The sequence below is a fragment of the Triticum dicoccoides genome, chromosome 2B, assembly GCF_002162155.2.
Source record: "Triticum dicoccoides isolate Atlit2015 ecotype Zavitan chromosome 2B, WEW_v2.0, whole genome shotgun sequence".
Taxonomy (NCBI): Eukaryota; Viridiplantae; Streptophyta; class Magnoliopsida; order Poales; family Poaceae; genus Triticum; species Triticum dicoccoides.
The window spans coordinates 573264411-573283380 of record NC_041383.1 but is presented as its reverse complement, the minus strand read 5'-3'; the positions used below and the strand labels follow the sequence as shown (position 1 = coordinate 573283380).

Sequence of the window (18970 nt, the reverse complement as noted above, 5' to 3'; positions counted from 1 at the left end):
TGCCCACGATTTTTCCAGGGTAAAAGCCTTCATATAGCAGAAGATGGACACCGGAGGGCCACCAGGGGGCCCAGGAGACAGGGGGCGCGCCCACCCCTACTGGGGGCGCCCCCACCCTCCTTGCCAGGGTGTGGGCCCTCTGAGGTGTTTTTTCTGCTCAATAATTCTTATTAATTCCAAAAATAAGTTTTGTGGAGTTTCAGGTCTTTTGGAGCAGTGCATAATAGGTTTCCAATGTTTGCTCCTTTTCCAGCCAGAATTCCAGCTGCCGGCATTCCCCCTCTTCATGGTAAACCTTATAAAATAAGAGAGAATAGCCATAAGTATTGATATATAATGTGTAATAACAGCCCATAATGCAATAAATATTGATATAAAAGCATGATGCAAAATGGACGTATCAACTCCCCCAAGCTTAGATCTCGCTTGTCCTCAAGCGGAAGCCGAAATCGAAAAATATGTCCACATGTTTAGAGATAGAGGTGTTGATAAAAATAAAATACGGACATGAGGGTATCATGATCATTCTTATAACAGCAACATGAATAGATTTTGTCATATGACTTCTTAGGCTCAAGTAACAATCAATTCACAATGTCAAGTATGGTTCAGAAACTTCATTGAAAACTAACAATCTATAATCTAAGTCATTGAAGCAATTGCAATTTATCATAACATCAGAAAGAGTCAAGAATAGAGCTTTTCAGCAAGTCCACATACTCAACTATCATGTAGTCTTCTACAATTGCTAACACTCACGCAATACTTGTGGTTATGGAGTTTCAGCCGGACACTGAGAAAGATAGGGGCTTATTGTGTTGCCTCCCAACGTATTCACCTCTAGGTGATGTCAACAATAATAGTCCATGCTAACTTACACCCAATTGGATATATATATATATCATGATCTTTCAAACACGAGGAGCTTGCCAAAGGATAAAAATGAAAAAGGGAAAGGTGAAGATCACCTTGACTCTTGCATAAAGTAAAAACATAAAGTAAAAGATAGGCCCTTCGCACAGGGAAGCACAGGTTGTTATGCGCTTTTAGGGTTGGATACACAAAATCTTAGTACGAAAGAACGTCACTTTATATTGCCACTTGTATATGGACCTTTATTATGCAGTCCGTCGCTTATATTGCTTCCATAACAAGATCATATAAAGCTTATTTTCTCCGCACTAATAAGTCATGCATATTTAGAGAGCAATTTTTATTGGCTGCACCAATGACAACTTACTTGAAGGATCTTACTCAATCCATAGGTAGATATGGTGGACTCTCATGGCAAAAATGGATTTAAGGATATTTGGAAGCACAAGTAGTATCTCTACTTGGTGCTGGGAATTTGGCTAGCATGAGGGGGAAAGGCAAGCTCAACATGTTCGGAAGATCAATGACAATATACTTTAACTGAGATGTGAGAAAACATAAAACCATTATGTTGTCTTCCTTATCCAACGTCGACTCTTTTAGCATATCATACTTAATGAGTGGTAACAATCATAAAAGATGTCCAAGATAGTATATTTATATGTGAAACCTCTCTTTCCTTATTACTTCCTATTAATTGCAACGATGACCAAAACTATGTTTGTCAACTCTCAACAACTTTTAAGCCTCATACTTTCTATGTGTGAAGTCATCACTATCCATAAGATCAATATGAACTCTTTTATTCTTTTTATTCTTTCTATTTTTCTCAAGATCATAGCAATATAGCAAAGCCCTTGACTCAACACTAATCTTTATTATAGATAGCTCACGGACTCGATTATATAAAGAGATCACAAAGCAAAACTCAAAACTACTTGATATCAAAACTTCAATCTACTAGATCACATACTACTAAAAGGATCGAACTAAATAAAACGGTAAAGATAGGAGTGTGATGGTGATACGATACCGGGGCACCTCCCCCAAGCTTGGCAGTTGCCAAGGGGAGTGCCCATACCCATGTGATTATGTCCTCGGAGGTGGTGAAGTAGGAGTCATTGATGATGTAGGCTTGTCGTCCATCTTCCAAGGCATAGGCTCACCATCATAGAAGGACGATCGAGTCTCCGGGATTCTTAAATCTACAGCCAAACTCATCCTTTTGAATCTATATTCATACTCATAGTTTTGGTTTTGCAGGTCATAGATCTGGGCTTGGAGGTGCTCGATTTTCTCTTGAAGCTTGAAGATGGTTTCCCCAATGACTTTGGTATCTAGCTTATGGTTGTTGGTGAACTCCGTGATCATCATCTGGTTGGCATTGAGTCCACGCTCCACCATCCCTTGGCACTTGAAGACTTGCTGCTCCACGACTTCGAGCTTTGTCTCCATGCTTCCGGTACACCTTGGTCCGTCCACATCGCGGATGTGCAACACCCCCTCACACATCTCAATGGTTTGAGGGTGTTGTAGCACCTCCACGAGATAGGGGTTGATAACCCTCTCGAAAAACTTGTTCTTGGGAGCGCTTGGAGATGCCATGATGCTCTAGATCTGTAACAGAAAACAGCTCGAAACGAAAACAGAGGATATTTGCATGATACGGTGGTCAAAACCTTCGAGAGTTTATATAATGAATTTTTACCGACCAAAATACGTAACGTGCAAGAAAACGGAGTCCGGGAGGCACGCGAGGTGGCCATGAGACAGGGGGGCGCCTAGTAAGGGTGGGCGCCCCCTCCACCCTCGTGGAGGCCTTGTGTCCTTCCCGGACTACTTCTTTCTTCCTAAAATTCTTAAATATTCCAAAACTGATAAAAATTGCCATTAGAATTGTTTTGGAGTCGGTTTACTTACCGTACCACATACCTATTCCTTTTTGGAGTCTGGAACGTTCTGGAAAGTGTCCCTTATGTATTCCTCAGGGGTTACGGTTTCAATAATATTAGTTTCAACATTGATAGGATTACCTGAAATATAATTTTTAATCCTCTGACCGTTCACCACCCTCGAACTTGTGCCTTCGAAATTGTTGATTTTTATGGCCCCAGAATGATAGACCTCCTCGATAATGTAAGGACCTTCCCATTTAGAGAGAAGTTTTCCTGCCAAAAATCTTAAACGAGAGTTGAAAAATAACACATAATCACCTACGTTAAACTCATGCTTTTGTATCCTTTTGTCATGCCAGCTTTTGACTTTTTCTTTGAATAGCTTGGCATTCTCATAAGCTTGGGTTCTCCATTCATCAAGTGAGCTAATATCAAACAACCTCTTCTCACCGGCAAGTTTGAAGTCATAGTTGAGCTCTTTGATAGCCCAATATGCTTTATGTTTAAGTTCTAGAGGTAAATGACAAGCTTTTTCATAAACCATCTTATATGGAGACATACTCATAGGATTTTTGTATGTAGTTCTATAGGCCCATAATGCATCATCAAGTTTTTTGGACCAATTCTTTCTAGATCTATTAACAGTCTTTTGCAAAATTAATTTGAGCTCTCTATTGCTCAACTCTACTTGATCACTAGACTACGGATGATAAGGAGATGCGATTCTATGATTAACATCATACTTAGCAAGCATCTTACGGAAAGCACCATGAATAAAATGTGAACCACCATCAGTCATAAGATATCTAGGGACTCCAAACCTCGGAAAAATAACTTCTTTAAGCATTTTAATAGAAGTGTTATGATCAGCACTACTAGTTGGAATAGCTTCTACCCACTTAGTAACGTAATCAACAACAACTAAAATATGTGTATATCCATTAGAGGCAGGAAAAGGTCCCATATAATCAAAGCCCCAAACATCAAATGGTTCAATAACAAGAGAATAATTCATTGGCATTTCTTGACGTCTACTAATGTTACCAATTCTTTGACATTCATCACAAGACAAGACAAACTTACGAGCATCTTTGAAGAGAGTAGGCCAATAAAAAGCGGGTTGCAATACCTTATGTGCAGTTTTGTCTCCAGCATGGTGTCCTCCATATGATTCGGAGTGACACTTGCGTAGGATCTGTTCCTGTTCATGCTCAGGTACACAATGTCTAATAACACCATCTACTCCTTCTTTATAAAGGTGTGGGTCATCCCAGAAGTAATGTCTTAAATCATAAAAGAACTTTTTCTTTTGCTGGTATGTGAAACTAGGTGGTATAAATTTAGCAACAATGTAATTAACATAATCAACATACCATGGAGCAGTACGAGAAGCGTTAACGACCGCTAATTGTTCATCAGGAAAGCTATCATCAATAGGCAGTGGGTCATCAAGAACATTCTCTAACCTAGACAAGTTGTCTGCAACGGGGTTCTCAACTCCCTTTCTATCAATAATATGCAAATCAAATTCTTGGAGCAAGAGAACCCATCTAATGAGTCTAGGCTTAGCATCTTTCTTTTCCATAAGATATTTAATAGCAACATGATCAGTGTGAATAGTAACTTTGGAATCAACAATATAAGGCCTAAACTTATCACATGCAAACACAACTGCTAAGAATTCTTTTTCAGTAGTAGCATAATTTCTCTGGGCAGTATCAAGAGTCTTACTAGCATACTGGATAACATTCAATTTCTTATCAACTCTTTGCCCTAGAACAGCACCTACAACATAATCACTAGCATCACACATAATTTCAAAAGGTAAGTTCCAATCAGGTGGCTGAATAATAAGTGAAGTGATCAAAGCTTTCTTAAGTATTTCAAATGCTTCTACACAATCCTCATCAAAGACAAAAGGAATATATTTTTGCAATAAATTAGTCAGAGGCCTAGAGATTTTAGAAAAGTCCTTAATGAACCTCCTATAAAAACCGGCATGACCAAGGAAACTTCTTATACCTTTTATGTCCTTGGGACATGGCATCTTTTCAATGGCATCAACTTTATCTTTATCAACTTCAATACCTCTCTCGGAGATTTTGTGCCCCAAGACAATGCCTTCATTAACCATAAAGTGGCACTTTTCCCAATTCAAGACGAGACTAGTGTCTTCGCATCTCTACAAAACTCGATCAAGGTTGCTCAAGCAATCATCAAAGGAGGATCCATAAACGGAGAAATCATCCATGAATACCTCACAAAGCTTTCCACAAAAGTCAGAGAATATAGCCATCATGCATCATTCAAAGGTAGCAGGTGCATTACATAAACCAAAAGGCATACGTCTATAAGAAAAAGTACCGAAAGGGCAAGTAAAAGTAGTTTTGATTGATCCTTTGCTGACACAGGTATTTGAGAGAAACCAGAATAACCATCTAGAAAGCAGAAATGTGTATGTTTGGATAGTCTTTCTAGCATTTGATCAATAAAAGGTAAAGGGTAATGATCTTTCTTAGTAGCTTTATTTAATTTTTGGAAATCAATTACCATCCTATAACCTGTAATAATTCTTTGCGGGATCAATTCATCTTTATCATTAGGAACGACAGTAATACCTCTCTTTTTAGGAACACAATGGGCATGGCTTACCCAATCACTATCAACAACGGGATAAATTATACCTGCCTCAAGGAGCTTTAGTATCTCCTTTCTTACCACTTCTTTCATTTTGGGATTCAATCGTCGTTGAGGATCTCTAACTGTCTTGGCACCTTCCTCCAAATTAATTTTGTGTTGACATAACGTGGGACTAATGCCCTTAAGATCATCAAGAGTATATCCAATAACAGCACGATGCTTCTTCAGAGTTTTCAATAATCTTTCTTCTTCTTGTTCTAAAAGGTTAGCACTAATAATAACATGATATATTCTCTTTTCATCAAGATAAGCATACTTAAGATTATCAAGTAATGGTTTGAGTTCAAACACGGGATCACCCTTGGGTGGAGGGGCATCCTCTAGAATTTCAACGAGAAGGTTATGTTTCAGAATAGGTTCATGTTTAAGGAACACTTCATCTTTTTCCCTTCTTTCTTTCATAAACATATCATTTTCATGGTCTAGAAAATATTGTTCTAACGGATCAGTAGGAGGCACGGAAATAGAAGCAAGACGAATTATTTCGTCTTTACTAGGTAATTCTTTATCACGAGGTTGTCTACGAAATTTAGCAAAATTAAACTCATGAGTCATATCATCCAAGCCAATCGTAACAACATCCTTTTCGCAATCAATCTTAGCATTAACAGTGTTCAAGAAGGGTCTACCAAATATAATGGGACAAAAGTCATCTTGTGGGGAACCAAGAACAAGAAAATCAACAGGGTATTTGACCTTCCCACACAAGACTTCAACATCTCTAACAATCCCAAAAGGCCTAATAGTATCTCTATTGGCAAGCTTAATTGTAACATCAATATCTTCTAACTCAGCAGGTGCAATATCATGCATAATCTCTTGGTATAAGGAAATAGGTATTGCACTAGCACTAGCACCCATATCACATAGGCCATGATAACAATGATCTCCTATTTTAACAGAAATAACAGGCATGCCTACGACAGGTCTATGTATTTTGGCATCTGGTTTAACAATATTAGCAGTTTCACCACAGAAGTAAATAACATGCCCATCTAAATCATCATCCAAGAGATCTTTGACCATAGCAATACAAGGTTCAACCTTGATTTTCTCAGGAGGTGTATAAGTTCTAGTATTACTCTTACGAACAACAATTGAAGCTTTAGCACGATCCTTCATTCTAACAGGAAAAGGAGGTTCTCAACATAAGTAGTAGGAACAATAGGATCATTATAAGTAATAGTATTTTCTTCAACTGTAATAGGTGCAACAACTTTTACTTCAATGGGAGGATTATATTTGAACCACTTCTCCTTAGGGAGATCTACGTGAGTAGCAAATGATTCACAGGAAGAAGCTACTATCTCAGAGTCAAGTCCATATTTAGCGCTAAATCCACGAAAAGCATCGGTATCCATAAAAGATTTAACACAATCAAACTTAGGTGTCATACCTGACTCCTTACCATCATCGGAACCCCAATCTTCAGAGTTGCATTTAATTCTTTCCAATAAGTCCCATTTGAATTCAATACTCTTCAGCATATAAGAGCCAGCACATGAAGTATCGAGCATGTTGCGATCATTGAGAGAAAGACGAGCATAAAAATTTTGAATAATCATTTCTCTGGAGAGCTCATGATTGGGGCATGAATATAACATTGACTTAAGCCTCCCCCAAGCTTAAGCGATGCTTTCTCCTTCGCGAGGCCAGAAATTATATATGTAATTACGATCACGATGAACAAGATGCATAGGATAGAACTTTTGGTGAAATTCCAACTTCAATCGTTTATAATTCTAGGATCCCGTATCATCACATAGCCTATACCATGTCAATGCATCTCCCTTCAAAGATAAAGGGAAGACCTTCCTTTTGACAACATCATTGGGAATACCTGCAAGCTTAAATAATCCACAAACTTCATCCACAAAGATAAGGTGTAAATTAGGATGCAATGTTCCATCTCCTGCAAATGGATTAGCTAGCAGTTTCTCTATCATACCCGAAGGAATCTCAAAGTAAAAATTTTCAGTAGGTTGAGGAGCAAATCTTTGCTCTACTGGTCGGGGTGAAGATGCCCCAAACAAGCCCCACAAAGGATTAGTTTCCATAGTGACAAGTAACAGAAAATTTCAGCACACTATATAAATGTTTCCTTACCAAGTTCCACTCACCAAAAGTGCTACACTCCCCGGCAACGGCGCCAGAAAAGAGTCTTGATGACCCACAAGTGTAGGGGATCTATCATAGTCCTTTTGATAAGTAAGAGTGTCGAACCCAACGAGGAGCAGAAGGAAATGATAAGCGGTTTTCGGTAAGGTTTTCTCTGCAAGCACTGAAATTGTAGGTAATAGATAGTTTTGTGATAAGATAAATTGTAATGAGTAACAAGCAATGAAAGTAAATAAGGTGCATCAAGGTGGCCCAATCCTTTTTGTAGCAAAGGACAAGCCTGGACAATTTCTTATAATGAGAAAAGCAATCTCGAGGACACATGGGAATTATCATGAAGCTAGTTTTCATCACGCTCATATGTTTCGCGTTCGGTACTTTGATAATTTGATATGTGGGTTGACCGGTGCTTGGGTACTGCCCTTACTTGGACAAGCATCCCACTTATGATTAACCCCTATTGCAAGCATCCGCAACTACAAAAGAAGTATTAAGGTAAACCTAACCACAACATTAAACATATGGATCCAAATCAGCCCCTTATGAAGCAACGCATAAACTAGGGGTTAAGCTTCTGTCACTCTAGCAACCCATCATCTACTTATTACTTCCCAATGCCTTCCTCTAGGCCCAAATAATGGTTAAGTGTCATGTAGTCGATGTTCACATAACACCACTAGAGGAAAGACAACATACATCTCATCAAAATATCAAACGAATACCAAATTCACATGACTACGAATAGCAAGACTTCACCCATGTCCTCAGGAACAAACGTAACTACTCACAAAGCATATTCATATTCATAATCAGAGGAGTAATAATATGCATTAAGGATCTAAACATATGATCTTCCACCAAGTAAACCAATAAGCATCAACTACAAGGAGTAATCAACACTACTAGCAACCCACAGGTACCAATTTATGGTTTTGGATACAAGAGATGAACTAGGGTTTAAGAGGAGATGGTGCTGGTGAAAATGTTGATGGAGGTTGACCCTCTCCCGATGGGAGGATCGTTGGTGATGACGATGGTGATGATTTCCCCCTCCCGGAGGGAAGTGTCCCCGACAGAACAGCTCTGTCGGAGCTCTAGATTGGTTCCACCAAGGTTCCGCCTCGTGGCAGCGGAGTTTCATCCCGTAAGCTTGCCCATGATTTTTTCCAGGGTAAAAGGCTTCATATAGCAGAAGATGGACACCAGAGGGCCACCAGGGGGCCCGGGAGACAAGGGCGCACCCAGTAGGGGTGGGCCCGCCCCCCACCCTCCTGGCCAGGGTGTGGGCCCCCTGAGGTGTTTCTTCCGTTCAATAATTCTTATTTATTCCAAAAATAAGTTTCGTGGAGTTTCAGGTCTTTTGGAGCAGTGTAGAATAGGTTTCCAATGTTTGCTCCTTTTCCAGCCAGAATTCCAGCTGCCGGCATTCCCCCTCTTCATGGTAAACCTTATAAAATAAGAGAGAATAGCCATAAGTATTGATATATAATGTGTAATAACAGCCCATAATGCAATAAATATTGATATAAAAGCATGATGCAAAATGGACGTATCATGGTGACAATGGGATACTCACGTGATCTACTTGATGTATGTTTTGGTGATCAACTTGCGGGTTAAGTGACCTTGTGAACTTATGCATAGGGGTTCACACACCTTTTCGTCTCGACTCTCCGGTAGAAACTTTGGGGCACACTTTGAAGTTATTTGTGTTGGTTGAATAGATGAATCTGAGATTGTGTGATGCATATCATATAATCATGCCCACGGATACTTGAGGTGAATTGGAGTATCTAGGTGACATTAGGGTTTTGGTTGACTTGTTTCTTAAGGTGTTATTCTAGTACGAACTCTAGGATAAATCAAACGAAAAGAATAGCTTCGTGTTATTTTACTACTTACTCTTGAATAGATCGATCAGAAAGAATAACTTTGAGGTGGTTTCGTACCCTACCATAATCTCTTCGTTTGTTCTCTGCGATTGGTGACTTTGGAGTGACTCTTTGTTGCATGTTGAGGGATAGTTATATGATCCAGTTATGTTATTATTGTTGAGAGAACTTGCACTAGTGACAGTATGAACCCTAGGCCTTGTTTCCTAGCATTGCAATACCGTTTGTGCTCACTTTTATCATTAGTTACCTTGCTGTTTTTATATTTTCAGATTAAAAATACTCATATCTACCATCCATATTGCACTTGTATTACCATCTCTTCGCTGAACTAGTGCACCTATACAATTTACCATTGTATTGGGTGTGTTGGGGACACAAGAGACTCTTTGTTATTTGGTTGCAGTGTTGTTCGAGAGAGACCATCTTCATCCTACGCCTCCCACGGATTGATAAATCTTAGGTCATCCACTTGAGGGAAATTTGCTAGTGTCCTACAAACCTCTGCACTTGGAGGCCCAACAACGTCTACAAGGAGAAGGTTGCGTAGTAGGCATCAAGCTCTTTTCTGGCGTCGTTGCCGGGGAGGTGAGTGCTTGAAGGTATATCTTTAGATCTTGCAATCGAATCTTTTAGTTTCTTGTTTTATCACTTGTTTAGTCTATAAAAGAAAGTTACAAAAAAATGGAATTGAGTTTGCCTCATACGCTTCATCTTTTTAATATCTTCCGTGAGAATGATGGTAAGGAATATTGTGCTCAAGTGCTAGATGAAGAAGTCTATAAAATATTTGGCACTAAATCTTTGAATAAAGAGCATGATTGCAATATTATTAGTATGAATTCTTTGAATACCCATGATACTAATGATATGCAAAGCCACAAGCTTGCGGATGCTATGTTTGATGAATATGATATTTTTTGTCCCCCAAGTTTTGATGAGAATATTTATTATGATGAAATCATGCCTCCTATTTATGATGATTATATTGATGAAAGTGGATTTGGAGAGGTCATGACTTTATTTAGTGATGAATCCACTATTTCAGAAGAGGTTCTAATTGATTATGAGAACAAAGTTGCTATCTCTGATGATTATTGTGATGGCTTGTATGCTATTAAGAATAATGATAAACATGAAACTTGTCGTCATGATTTTAGTTGGATTATGCCTCACATGATAATTATTTTGTTGAGTTTGCTCGCACTACTATTCATGAGAAGAAATTTGCTTATGTGGAGAGTAGTAAAATTTCTATGCAAGTAGATCATGAAAAGAATGCTTTATGTGCTGGTTATATGGTTGAATTCATTCATGATGCTACTGAAAATTATTATGAGAGAGGATCATATGCTTATACATATTGCAATAATATCAAGTTTCCTCTCTATGTGTTGAAAATCCTGAAGATTTGCTTGTTTTACCTTCCTATGGTAGTTGATTATTGTTCCCATAAGTTGTTTGCTCACAAAATGCCTATGCATAGGAAGTGGGTTAGACTTAAATGTGATAGTCATATTCTTCATGATGCTTTCTTTATGTTTTAATTCTTGTCTTTTATGTGAGCATCATTGAAATCATCATGCCTAGGTAGGGGCGTTAAACGTTGGTGCTTGTTGGGAGGCAACCATATTTTATTTCTGTTTCTTTGATTTTTGTTCCTGTTTAGTAATAAATAATTCATGTAGCCTCTAGTTAGATGTATTTTTATGTTTTAATTAGTGTTTGTGCCAAGTAGAACCTTTGGGAAGACTTGTGTGAAGTCTATGCGATCTTGCTGTAAAAAATAGAAACTTTTACGCTCACGAGATTAACTGCCATTTTTTAATAGAGAGTTATTTTAGGTTGATTATTTTTGAAGATGATTAATAGACAAATTCCTCAGGTACACCAGTTTATTTTAGAATTTTTGGAGTTACAAAAGTATTCGAATGATACAGATTACTCCAGACTGTTCTGTTTTTGACAGATTCTATTTTCTATGTGTTGTTTGCTTATTTTGATGAATCTATGAGTAGTATCGGAGGGTATGAACCATAGAGAAGTTGTAATACAGTAGATATTACATAAATATGAATTTAGAATGAGTTCACAACATTACCTAAGTGGTGATTTTATTTTCTTATACTAACGAAGCTTATGAGATTTTCTGTTGAGTTTTGTGTTGTGAAGTTTTCAAGTTTTGGGTAAAGATTCGATGTACTATGGAATAAGGAGTGGTAAGAGCCTAAGCTTGGGTATTCCCAAGGCACCCCAAGGTAATATTCAAGGACAACCAAGAGCCCAAGCTTGGGGATGCCCCGGATGGCATCCCCTCTTTCGTCTTTGTTCATCGGTAACTTTACTTGGAGCTATATTTTTATTCACCACATGATATATGTTTTTCTTGGAGCGTCATTTTATTTTTTTAGTATTTTCTTGCTGTTATTTAGAGTATATTTTCAATAAAAATGTCAAGGATAGCCTTTATCATGCTTATTTTGCAAGTATACATGTTGCTGTTTCAAAACAGAAAGTTTACCGCTGTTGCAAAAATTCCCTAGAAAAGTCAGAGAATGATATTAATATTGAAACTTTTTGCATATTGAGCTATGATAAATCTTCTACAGTGTAGTATTTTTCTCATAATTGTTGGAGTTAGGTAAGTATGATGAATCTTGTATTCTTTACAGACTATACTGTTTTGGCAGATTGCTATTATGTTTGCATTGTTTGCATATGTTTGCTTGTTTAATGATTCTATTTGAGGATAGGAGTATTAAATATGCAGAGACATTTAGTATGCAATGTTGAATAATAATTTTAGTGATTTGTTACAATAGATAATGATAAGGTTTTTGCAATGGTTTATACTAACTTATCTCACGAGTTCTTGTTGAGTTTTGTGTGGATGAAGTTTTTGAGATTTAGGAAAACCGTGATATGAGAGGAATCAAGGAGACACAAAAGCTCAAGCTTGTGGATGCCCAAGGCACTCCAAGATAATATTCTAAGAATTCTCAAGCACCTAAGCTTGGGGATGCCCCCGTAGGCATCCCACCTTTCTTCTTCAAAAATTATCGGTTAGTATCGGTTGAACCTAAGTTTTTACTTCTTCACATGATGAGTGCTATCCTTGAAATGTCGTTTTATTTTGTTTTGCTTGCTGTTTGAATAATATCCCAAGATCTGAAATTCTTAAATGAGAGAGAGTCTTCACATAGTTACATAATTATTTAACTACTCATTGATCTTCACTTATATCTTTTTGGAGTAGTTTGTCATCTACTCGTGTGCTTCACTTATATCCTATGAGTAAATGGTTGAATGAGTTGAATATCATAAATCTGAAATTATATATGTTTCATATGATTATCCCATGGGGAGTAATGACTTCACATATAAGAAGTAGAGGTTGTAAATTCATTGAATGTTAGCAAACAAATTGTATTTGTCACTTGAACAATTCATGAAAGAATATTGAAGGAAGAGAGATTTCACATATAAATATACTATCTTGGACATCTTTTATAATTGTGAGCACTCATTAAAATATGACATGCTAAAAAGTTGATGTTGGACACGGAAGACAACTTAATGGGTTATGTTTTCCTATATCTGAAACTTTATATTGTCTTGGATCATCCAAACATGTTGAGCTTGCCTTTCCCTCTCATGCTAGCCAAATTCTTTGCACCAAGTAGAAATATTACTTGTGCTTCTGAACATCCCTTAAACCAGTTTTGCCATGAGAGTCCACCATACCTACCTAAGGATTGAATAAGATCCTTCAAGTAAGTTGTCATCGGTGCATGCAATAAAAATTGCTCTCTAAATATGTATGATCTATTAGTGCGAAGAAAATAAGCTTTATACAAACTTGTGATAGGGAAGAAATAAAAGCGACGGACTGCATAATAAAGGTCTTTATCACAAGCGGCAATGTAAAGTGACATTCTTTTGCATTAAGATTTTGTGCATCCAACTATAAAAGTGCATGACAACCTCTGCTTCCCTCTACGAAGGGCCTATCTTTTACTCTTATCTTCTACCCTTATACAAGAGTCATGGTGATCACCACCTTTCCTTTTTACACCTTTTCTTTTGGCAAGCACTTTGTGTTGCGGTGATCTGGATGTATATATCCACTTGGATGTAGGCGTTCATAAATTATTATTGTTGGCATTTACCCTTGAGGTAAAATGTTGGGAGGTGAAACTATAAGCCCCTATCTTTCTTTGTGTTTGATTAAAACTTTCAACCCATAAATATCATGTGAGTGTTAGCAATTGTGAAAGATTAAATGATAGTCGAGTATGTGGAGTTTGCTAAATCAAAGCTCTGACATAGACCCTTCCTGAAAATAAGATGAATTGCAATTGTTTGATGATTGAGAATATAGTTTGTTAGTTTCAAGAAAGTTTATGATCTATACTTTAACATGTGAATAGCTTGTTACTTGATCATGAAAAGTTATATGGGATGAGCTACTGTTATGACATATAATGATACTAGAAAAGGTGACTCAAATTATCATTGATCAAACTTGTGCACCTGCTAGCATTCACACTTCATTAATTCTTTCTTTTATCATTTACCTACTCGAGGACGAGCAGGAATTAAGCTTGAGGATGCTGATACGTCTCCAATGTATCTATAATTTATGATGTATTCATGCTATTTTATTATCTGTTTTGGATGTCTAATGGGCTTTATTATACTCTTTATATTATTTCTGGGACTAACCTATTAACCGGAGGCCCAGTCCAAGTTGTTGTTTTTTTTCCTATTTAAGTGTTTCGCAGAAAAGGAATATCAAACGGAGTCCAAATGGAATGAAACCTTCGGGAGAGTTATTTTTGGAACAAACACAATCCAGGATACTTGGAGTAGACGTCAGGGAAGCAACGAGGTGGCCACAAGGGTCCAGGGCACGCCCCCACCCTCGTGGGCCCCTCATGGCTCCCCTGACCGACTTCTTTCGCCTATATATATCCATATACCCTGAAAACATCGAGAAGCACAATAGATCGGGAGTTCCACCGCCACAAGCCTCTGTAGCTACCAAAAACCTCTTGGGAGCCCGTTCCGGCACCCTGCCGGAGGGGGGGTGGTCCCTCACCGGTGGCCATCTTCACCATCCCGGTGCTCTCCATGCCGAGGAGGGAGTAGTTCACCCTCGGGGCTGAGGGTATGTACCAGTTGCTATGTGTTTGATCTCTCTTCCTCGTGTTCTTGATTTGGCACGATCTTATCGCGAGCTTTGTTATTATAGTTATATCTTATGATGTTTCTCCCCCTCTACTCTCTTGTAATAGATTGAGTTTTCCCTTTGAAATTATCTTATCGGATTGAGTCTTTAAGGATTTGAGAATAATTGATGTATGTCTTGCATGTGCTTATCTGTGGTGACAATGAGATATTCATGTGATCTACTTGATGTACATTTTGGTAATCAACTTGCGGGTTCAGTGACCTTGTGAACTTATGCATAGGGGCTGGCACACGTTTTTGTCTTGACTCTTCGGTAGAAACTTTGAGGCACTCTTTGAAGTACTTTGTGTTGGTTGAATAGATGAATCTGAGATTGTGTGATGCATATAGTATAATCATGCCCACAGATACTTGAGGTGACATTGGAGTATCTAGGTGACATTAGGGTTTTGGTTGATTTGTGTCTCAAGGTGTTATTCTAGTACAAACTCTATGATAGATCGTACGGAAAGATTAGCTTCGTGTTATTTTACTACGGACTCTTGAATAGATCGATCAGAAATGATAACTTTGAGGTGGCTTCGTACCCTACAATAATCTCTTCGTTTGTTCTCTGCTATTAGTGACTTTGGAGTGACTCTTTGTTGCATGTTGAGGGATAGTTATATGATCCAATTATGTTATTATTGTTGAGAGAACTTGCACTAGTGAAAGTATGAACCCTAGGACTTGTTTCGAAGCATTGCAATACCGTTTACGCTCATTTTTATCATTAGTTACCTTGCTGTTTTTATATTTTCAGATTACAAAAACCTATATCTACCATCCATATTACACTTGCATCATCATCTCTTTGCCAAACTAGTGCACCTATACAATTTACCATTGTATTGGGTGTGTTGGGGACACAAGATACTCTTTATTATTTAGTTGCAGTGTTGCTTGAGAGAGACCATCTTCATCCTACGCCTCCCACGGATTGATAAATCTTAGGTCATCCACTTGAGGGAAATTTGCTACTGTCCTACAAACCTCTGCATTTGAAGACCCAACAATGTCTTCAATAAAAAGGTTGTGTAGTAGACATCACGATGGTACGCGTTCACCAGTGGATTAATTGAAAACATCCGCCGTTTCCTACCACGTTGGATTGAGGCATAAATAGCCATCAGATCTCCCCCAATGAGATGTGTCATGAATTGCAGTAAGGTAGATGTGTGATCTCCCCCAATGAGATGTGTCGTGAATAGCAGCAAGGTAGATGTTGCACAACTTGCTCTACAACAGTTGCTTTGTTGCAAACCACCGAAGCGTTATTTTTTCCTGATTTTTTTTGCAACATAGATGATGTCGTGGGAGGACTTCTGCAGCAGAGGCCGTGTTGCAGATCTTTTTCGTCTTCATAGTTTTTGCAGCATAGATGATGTTGCGGGTGAACCTTTGCAACATGAATAATGTTGCAAAAGAAAGCACATTGAAAAGATGAGCTCGTCTGTAGTATGAATCGAGAAATTTCTACAACAGAGATGATGCTGCGTGGAAGGACATTTGTAACAAGGCCCTTGTTGCAGAAAGTCAGGGTGGACACGGTCCGGGCCGGTCCGGTCCCGGTCCGAGCCGTCGTTTGGACCGGCCGCCGGCGGTCCGGTCCGGACCGGACCGAGCAGCGCAGCGGTCCTGATCTCAGGGACCGGACCGGCAGAGCTGAAGCTCGGAGCGGACCGGCGGTCCTCACGGTCCTGGCGACGTCCAGTCACTGGCATGTAGGCCCAGGATGTCGGAGAGGTCGTCGGAGCAGCAGCACGATGGCCGGAGCCGGTGAAGACAACCTGAGGCGCGGCGGCGCGAGGGAGAGGCACGGGGGAGAGAGGGAGTGGCACGACCGCGCGGGGGAGAGGGAGAGCAGTCGCGCGAGAGGGCGGGGGAGAGGCCGAGCAGTCGCGCGAGAGGGCGGGGGAGAGGGCGAGGCAGAGGCGCGGCGGCGGGGAGAGAGAGGCAGTGCAGGGGAGAGCAGAAGCAGCCCGTGCGGCGCCATGGGGATAGACTGGGATGGACGAGGACGGCGGCTAGGTCACGCACGCACGGTGTATATGTGTTGGGCTCTCCAGATGACATCTAATTGGGCTGGGCCTTCGGTCCTCCGAGCCGGACCGAGCTTTTGTCGGACCGGACCGACCGAATTTCGGTCTCCTTTTCGCGGACCGGACCGGCCATGTTATTTAGCGAGCCAGGACCGTACGGTCCGGTCCATAAGGGGCCGCGAGCCGGGCCAAAAGCCCGCTCGTCACGTCCACCCTGAGCAGAAAGTATAAAAAAGCCGCGCAGCTCGCCGATGGTGGCTGGAGCAGAGCTCGAGCGAGCATAGAGAGACGCGGAAAGAAGGAGCTGGAGAGGAAGAGGAGAGGAGAAAGGACGGCCAGCGGTGTCCTCTGACGATGACCGCCGGCGGACTCGAGAGAGCGGCGACTGCTGCGGCACTTGTGGCGTGTGGCGGTCCTGGAGCACGGTTGAGAGGAGGACACGAAGAGTAGATAGGATAAGGACAAGGACGTAGTATGTTGCTCGGTTCCTTTCACACAGGACACATGTTGAACGTTGGAAGCGGCAGACACTGTGCCTGTAATTCACCGGGTGAAGGTAATCTTTTCCCATTAAACTATGAAAATACAAGACATATAAGTATGATAACATCACTGCCGTCTTGTTGTCTTCTTTGGAGACGAACGTGGCCAAATAATTTGATGTGGCGATAAGAAAACGAGTTGTTGAGTTGTGTATACGCCGTGGTGGCAGCCACCACACAAGTTGTACCGGGAGCAATATGCTCCATGTGCATCGCCACTCTTCTATCTATTATAAGATGCACCTTATGCTAGCTTATCCCTGTTCATACGGTCATACCTGAGCTTGGGCTGTCTGCCGTACAATGTCTTCTTCCTCCTCCATCCCAACCTTTCCGCCGCAAGAGGGCGATGCCGAAACCAACGAGGAGCTCTACGGGCAGTTCACCGAGCTGGTGTCCTCCTGGCCGTGCTCCCGAGGCCTCTCCAGGGCGAACCAGCTCTACCGCCACGAGAAGGGATGGTACAGCACCCTGCCTCCGATGGTCGGCGCGATGGTCGCCGACGCACGCTTCGCCGCGCGCCCCTCGGACATCGTCGTCGCCACCATGCCCAAGTCCGGCACGACGTGGATGAAGGCGCTCCTCTACTCCACGGTCAACCGGAAGGAGCACCCCCCGGGCGGCCCCGGCCACCCGTTCAACTCCCTCGGCCCGCACGAGTGCATCCGCCACCTGGAGTACCAGCTCTACACGCGCAACAGGGTCCCGGACCTCGACGGGCTCCCAGACCCGAGGCTCCTCGCCACGCACGTCCCGCTCGCGTCGCTGCCGAGGTCCGTCGCCGCGTCGGCGTGCAGGATCGTGTACGTGTGCCGCGACCCCAAGGACACCCTGGTCTCGACGTGGACCTTCGTGAACAAGTTCAGGGCCGAGGACGGGCTGGAGCCGATCTCGGTCGAGACCGCCGCCGACTACTTCTGCGACGGCGTGTCGGCGTCCGGGCCGTACTGGGACCACGCCCTCGGGTACTGGCGCGCGCACCTGGCGAACCCCGAGCGGGTGCTCTTCTTCAGGTACGAGGAGATGAGTCGGGACCCTGCAGCCCACGTCCGGAGGCTGGCGGAGTTTGTCGGACGCCCGTTCAGCGCGGAGGAGGAGGAAGATGGCGCGGTGGACGCCGTCGTCAAGCTGTGCTCGTTCGAGCACATGACCGGGCTCGAAGCGACCAAGAGCGGCAAGACGGAGCTTGTGTTGGGCGCTGTGGAGAACAGCTCGTTCTTCCGGCGCGGCCTGGTCGGGGACTGGGAGAACTATCTGTCGCCGGAGACAGCACGAAAGATCGACGCCATTACCGAGGCTAAGTTCAGGGGTTTCGGTCTCTCTGTCTAGCTAGCATTCGGTATCCGCGTGTCATTCAATATTCGCATACGTGTGCCGCTAGTATATGTCAACAAGGGAGCGGCATATTGTGTTGATATTTTTATTTGTGGATTGAAATTGTGCCCGCAAGTTTGGAATTATGGATTGGGGCCAGGCAGTACAGACTAGAGCGTCTCTCCAAAGCTAGCCCCATTTTAGAACTCTCGAAGAATAAATAGAGATGCTTATACATTTTCAGCCCCTAAATATTATACTCAACTCTAATAGCAACCTTCATCTTCTAGACCCCACTTTTCTTCCATAAGAGCATCTCTAGCAGATCTGTTATATATATATATTTTTTAAAAAGAGGATCA

At 41.3% G+C, this 18970-nt stretch overlaps 1 protein-coding gene across 1 annotated transcript; it reads left to right on the top strand.

Annotated features, from left to right (window-relative positions):
* The first annotated feature begins 17543 nt into the window (after positions 1 to 17543).
* On the top strand, positions 17544 to 18754 carry LOC119364946 (cytosolic sulfotransferase 8-like). The gene has a single exon (XM_037630519.1). It carries the CDS (start codon positions 17598 to 17600, stop codon positions 18621 to 18623), a length of 1026 nt encoding a protein of 341 aa, XP_037486416.1. The 5' UTR covers positions 17544 to 17597; the 3' UTR covers positions 18624 to 18754.
* Positions 18755 to 18970: the final 216 nt, after the last annotated feature.

Excerpts from the sequence above, each read along its gene's own strand:
- LOC119364946 (XM_037630519.1), top strand. The coding sequence starts at position 17,598 with ATGTCTTCTTCCTCCTCCATCCCAACCTTTCCGCCGCAAGAGGGCGAT.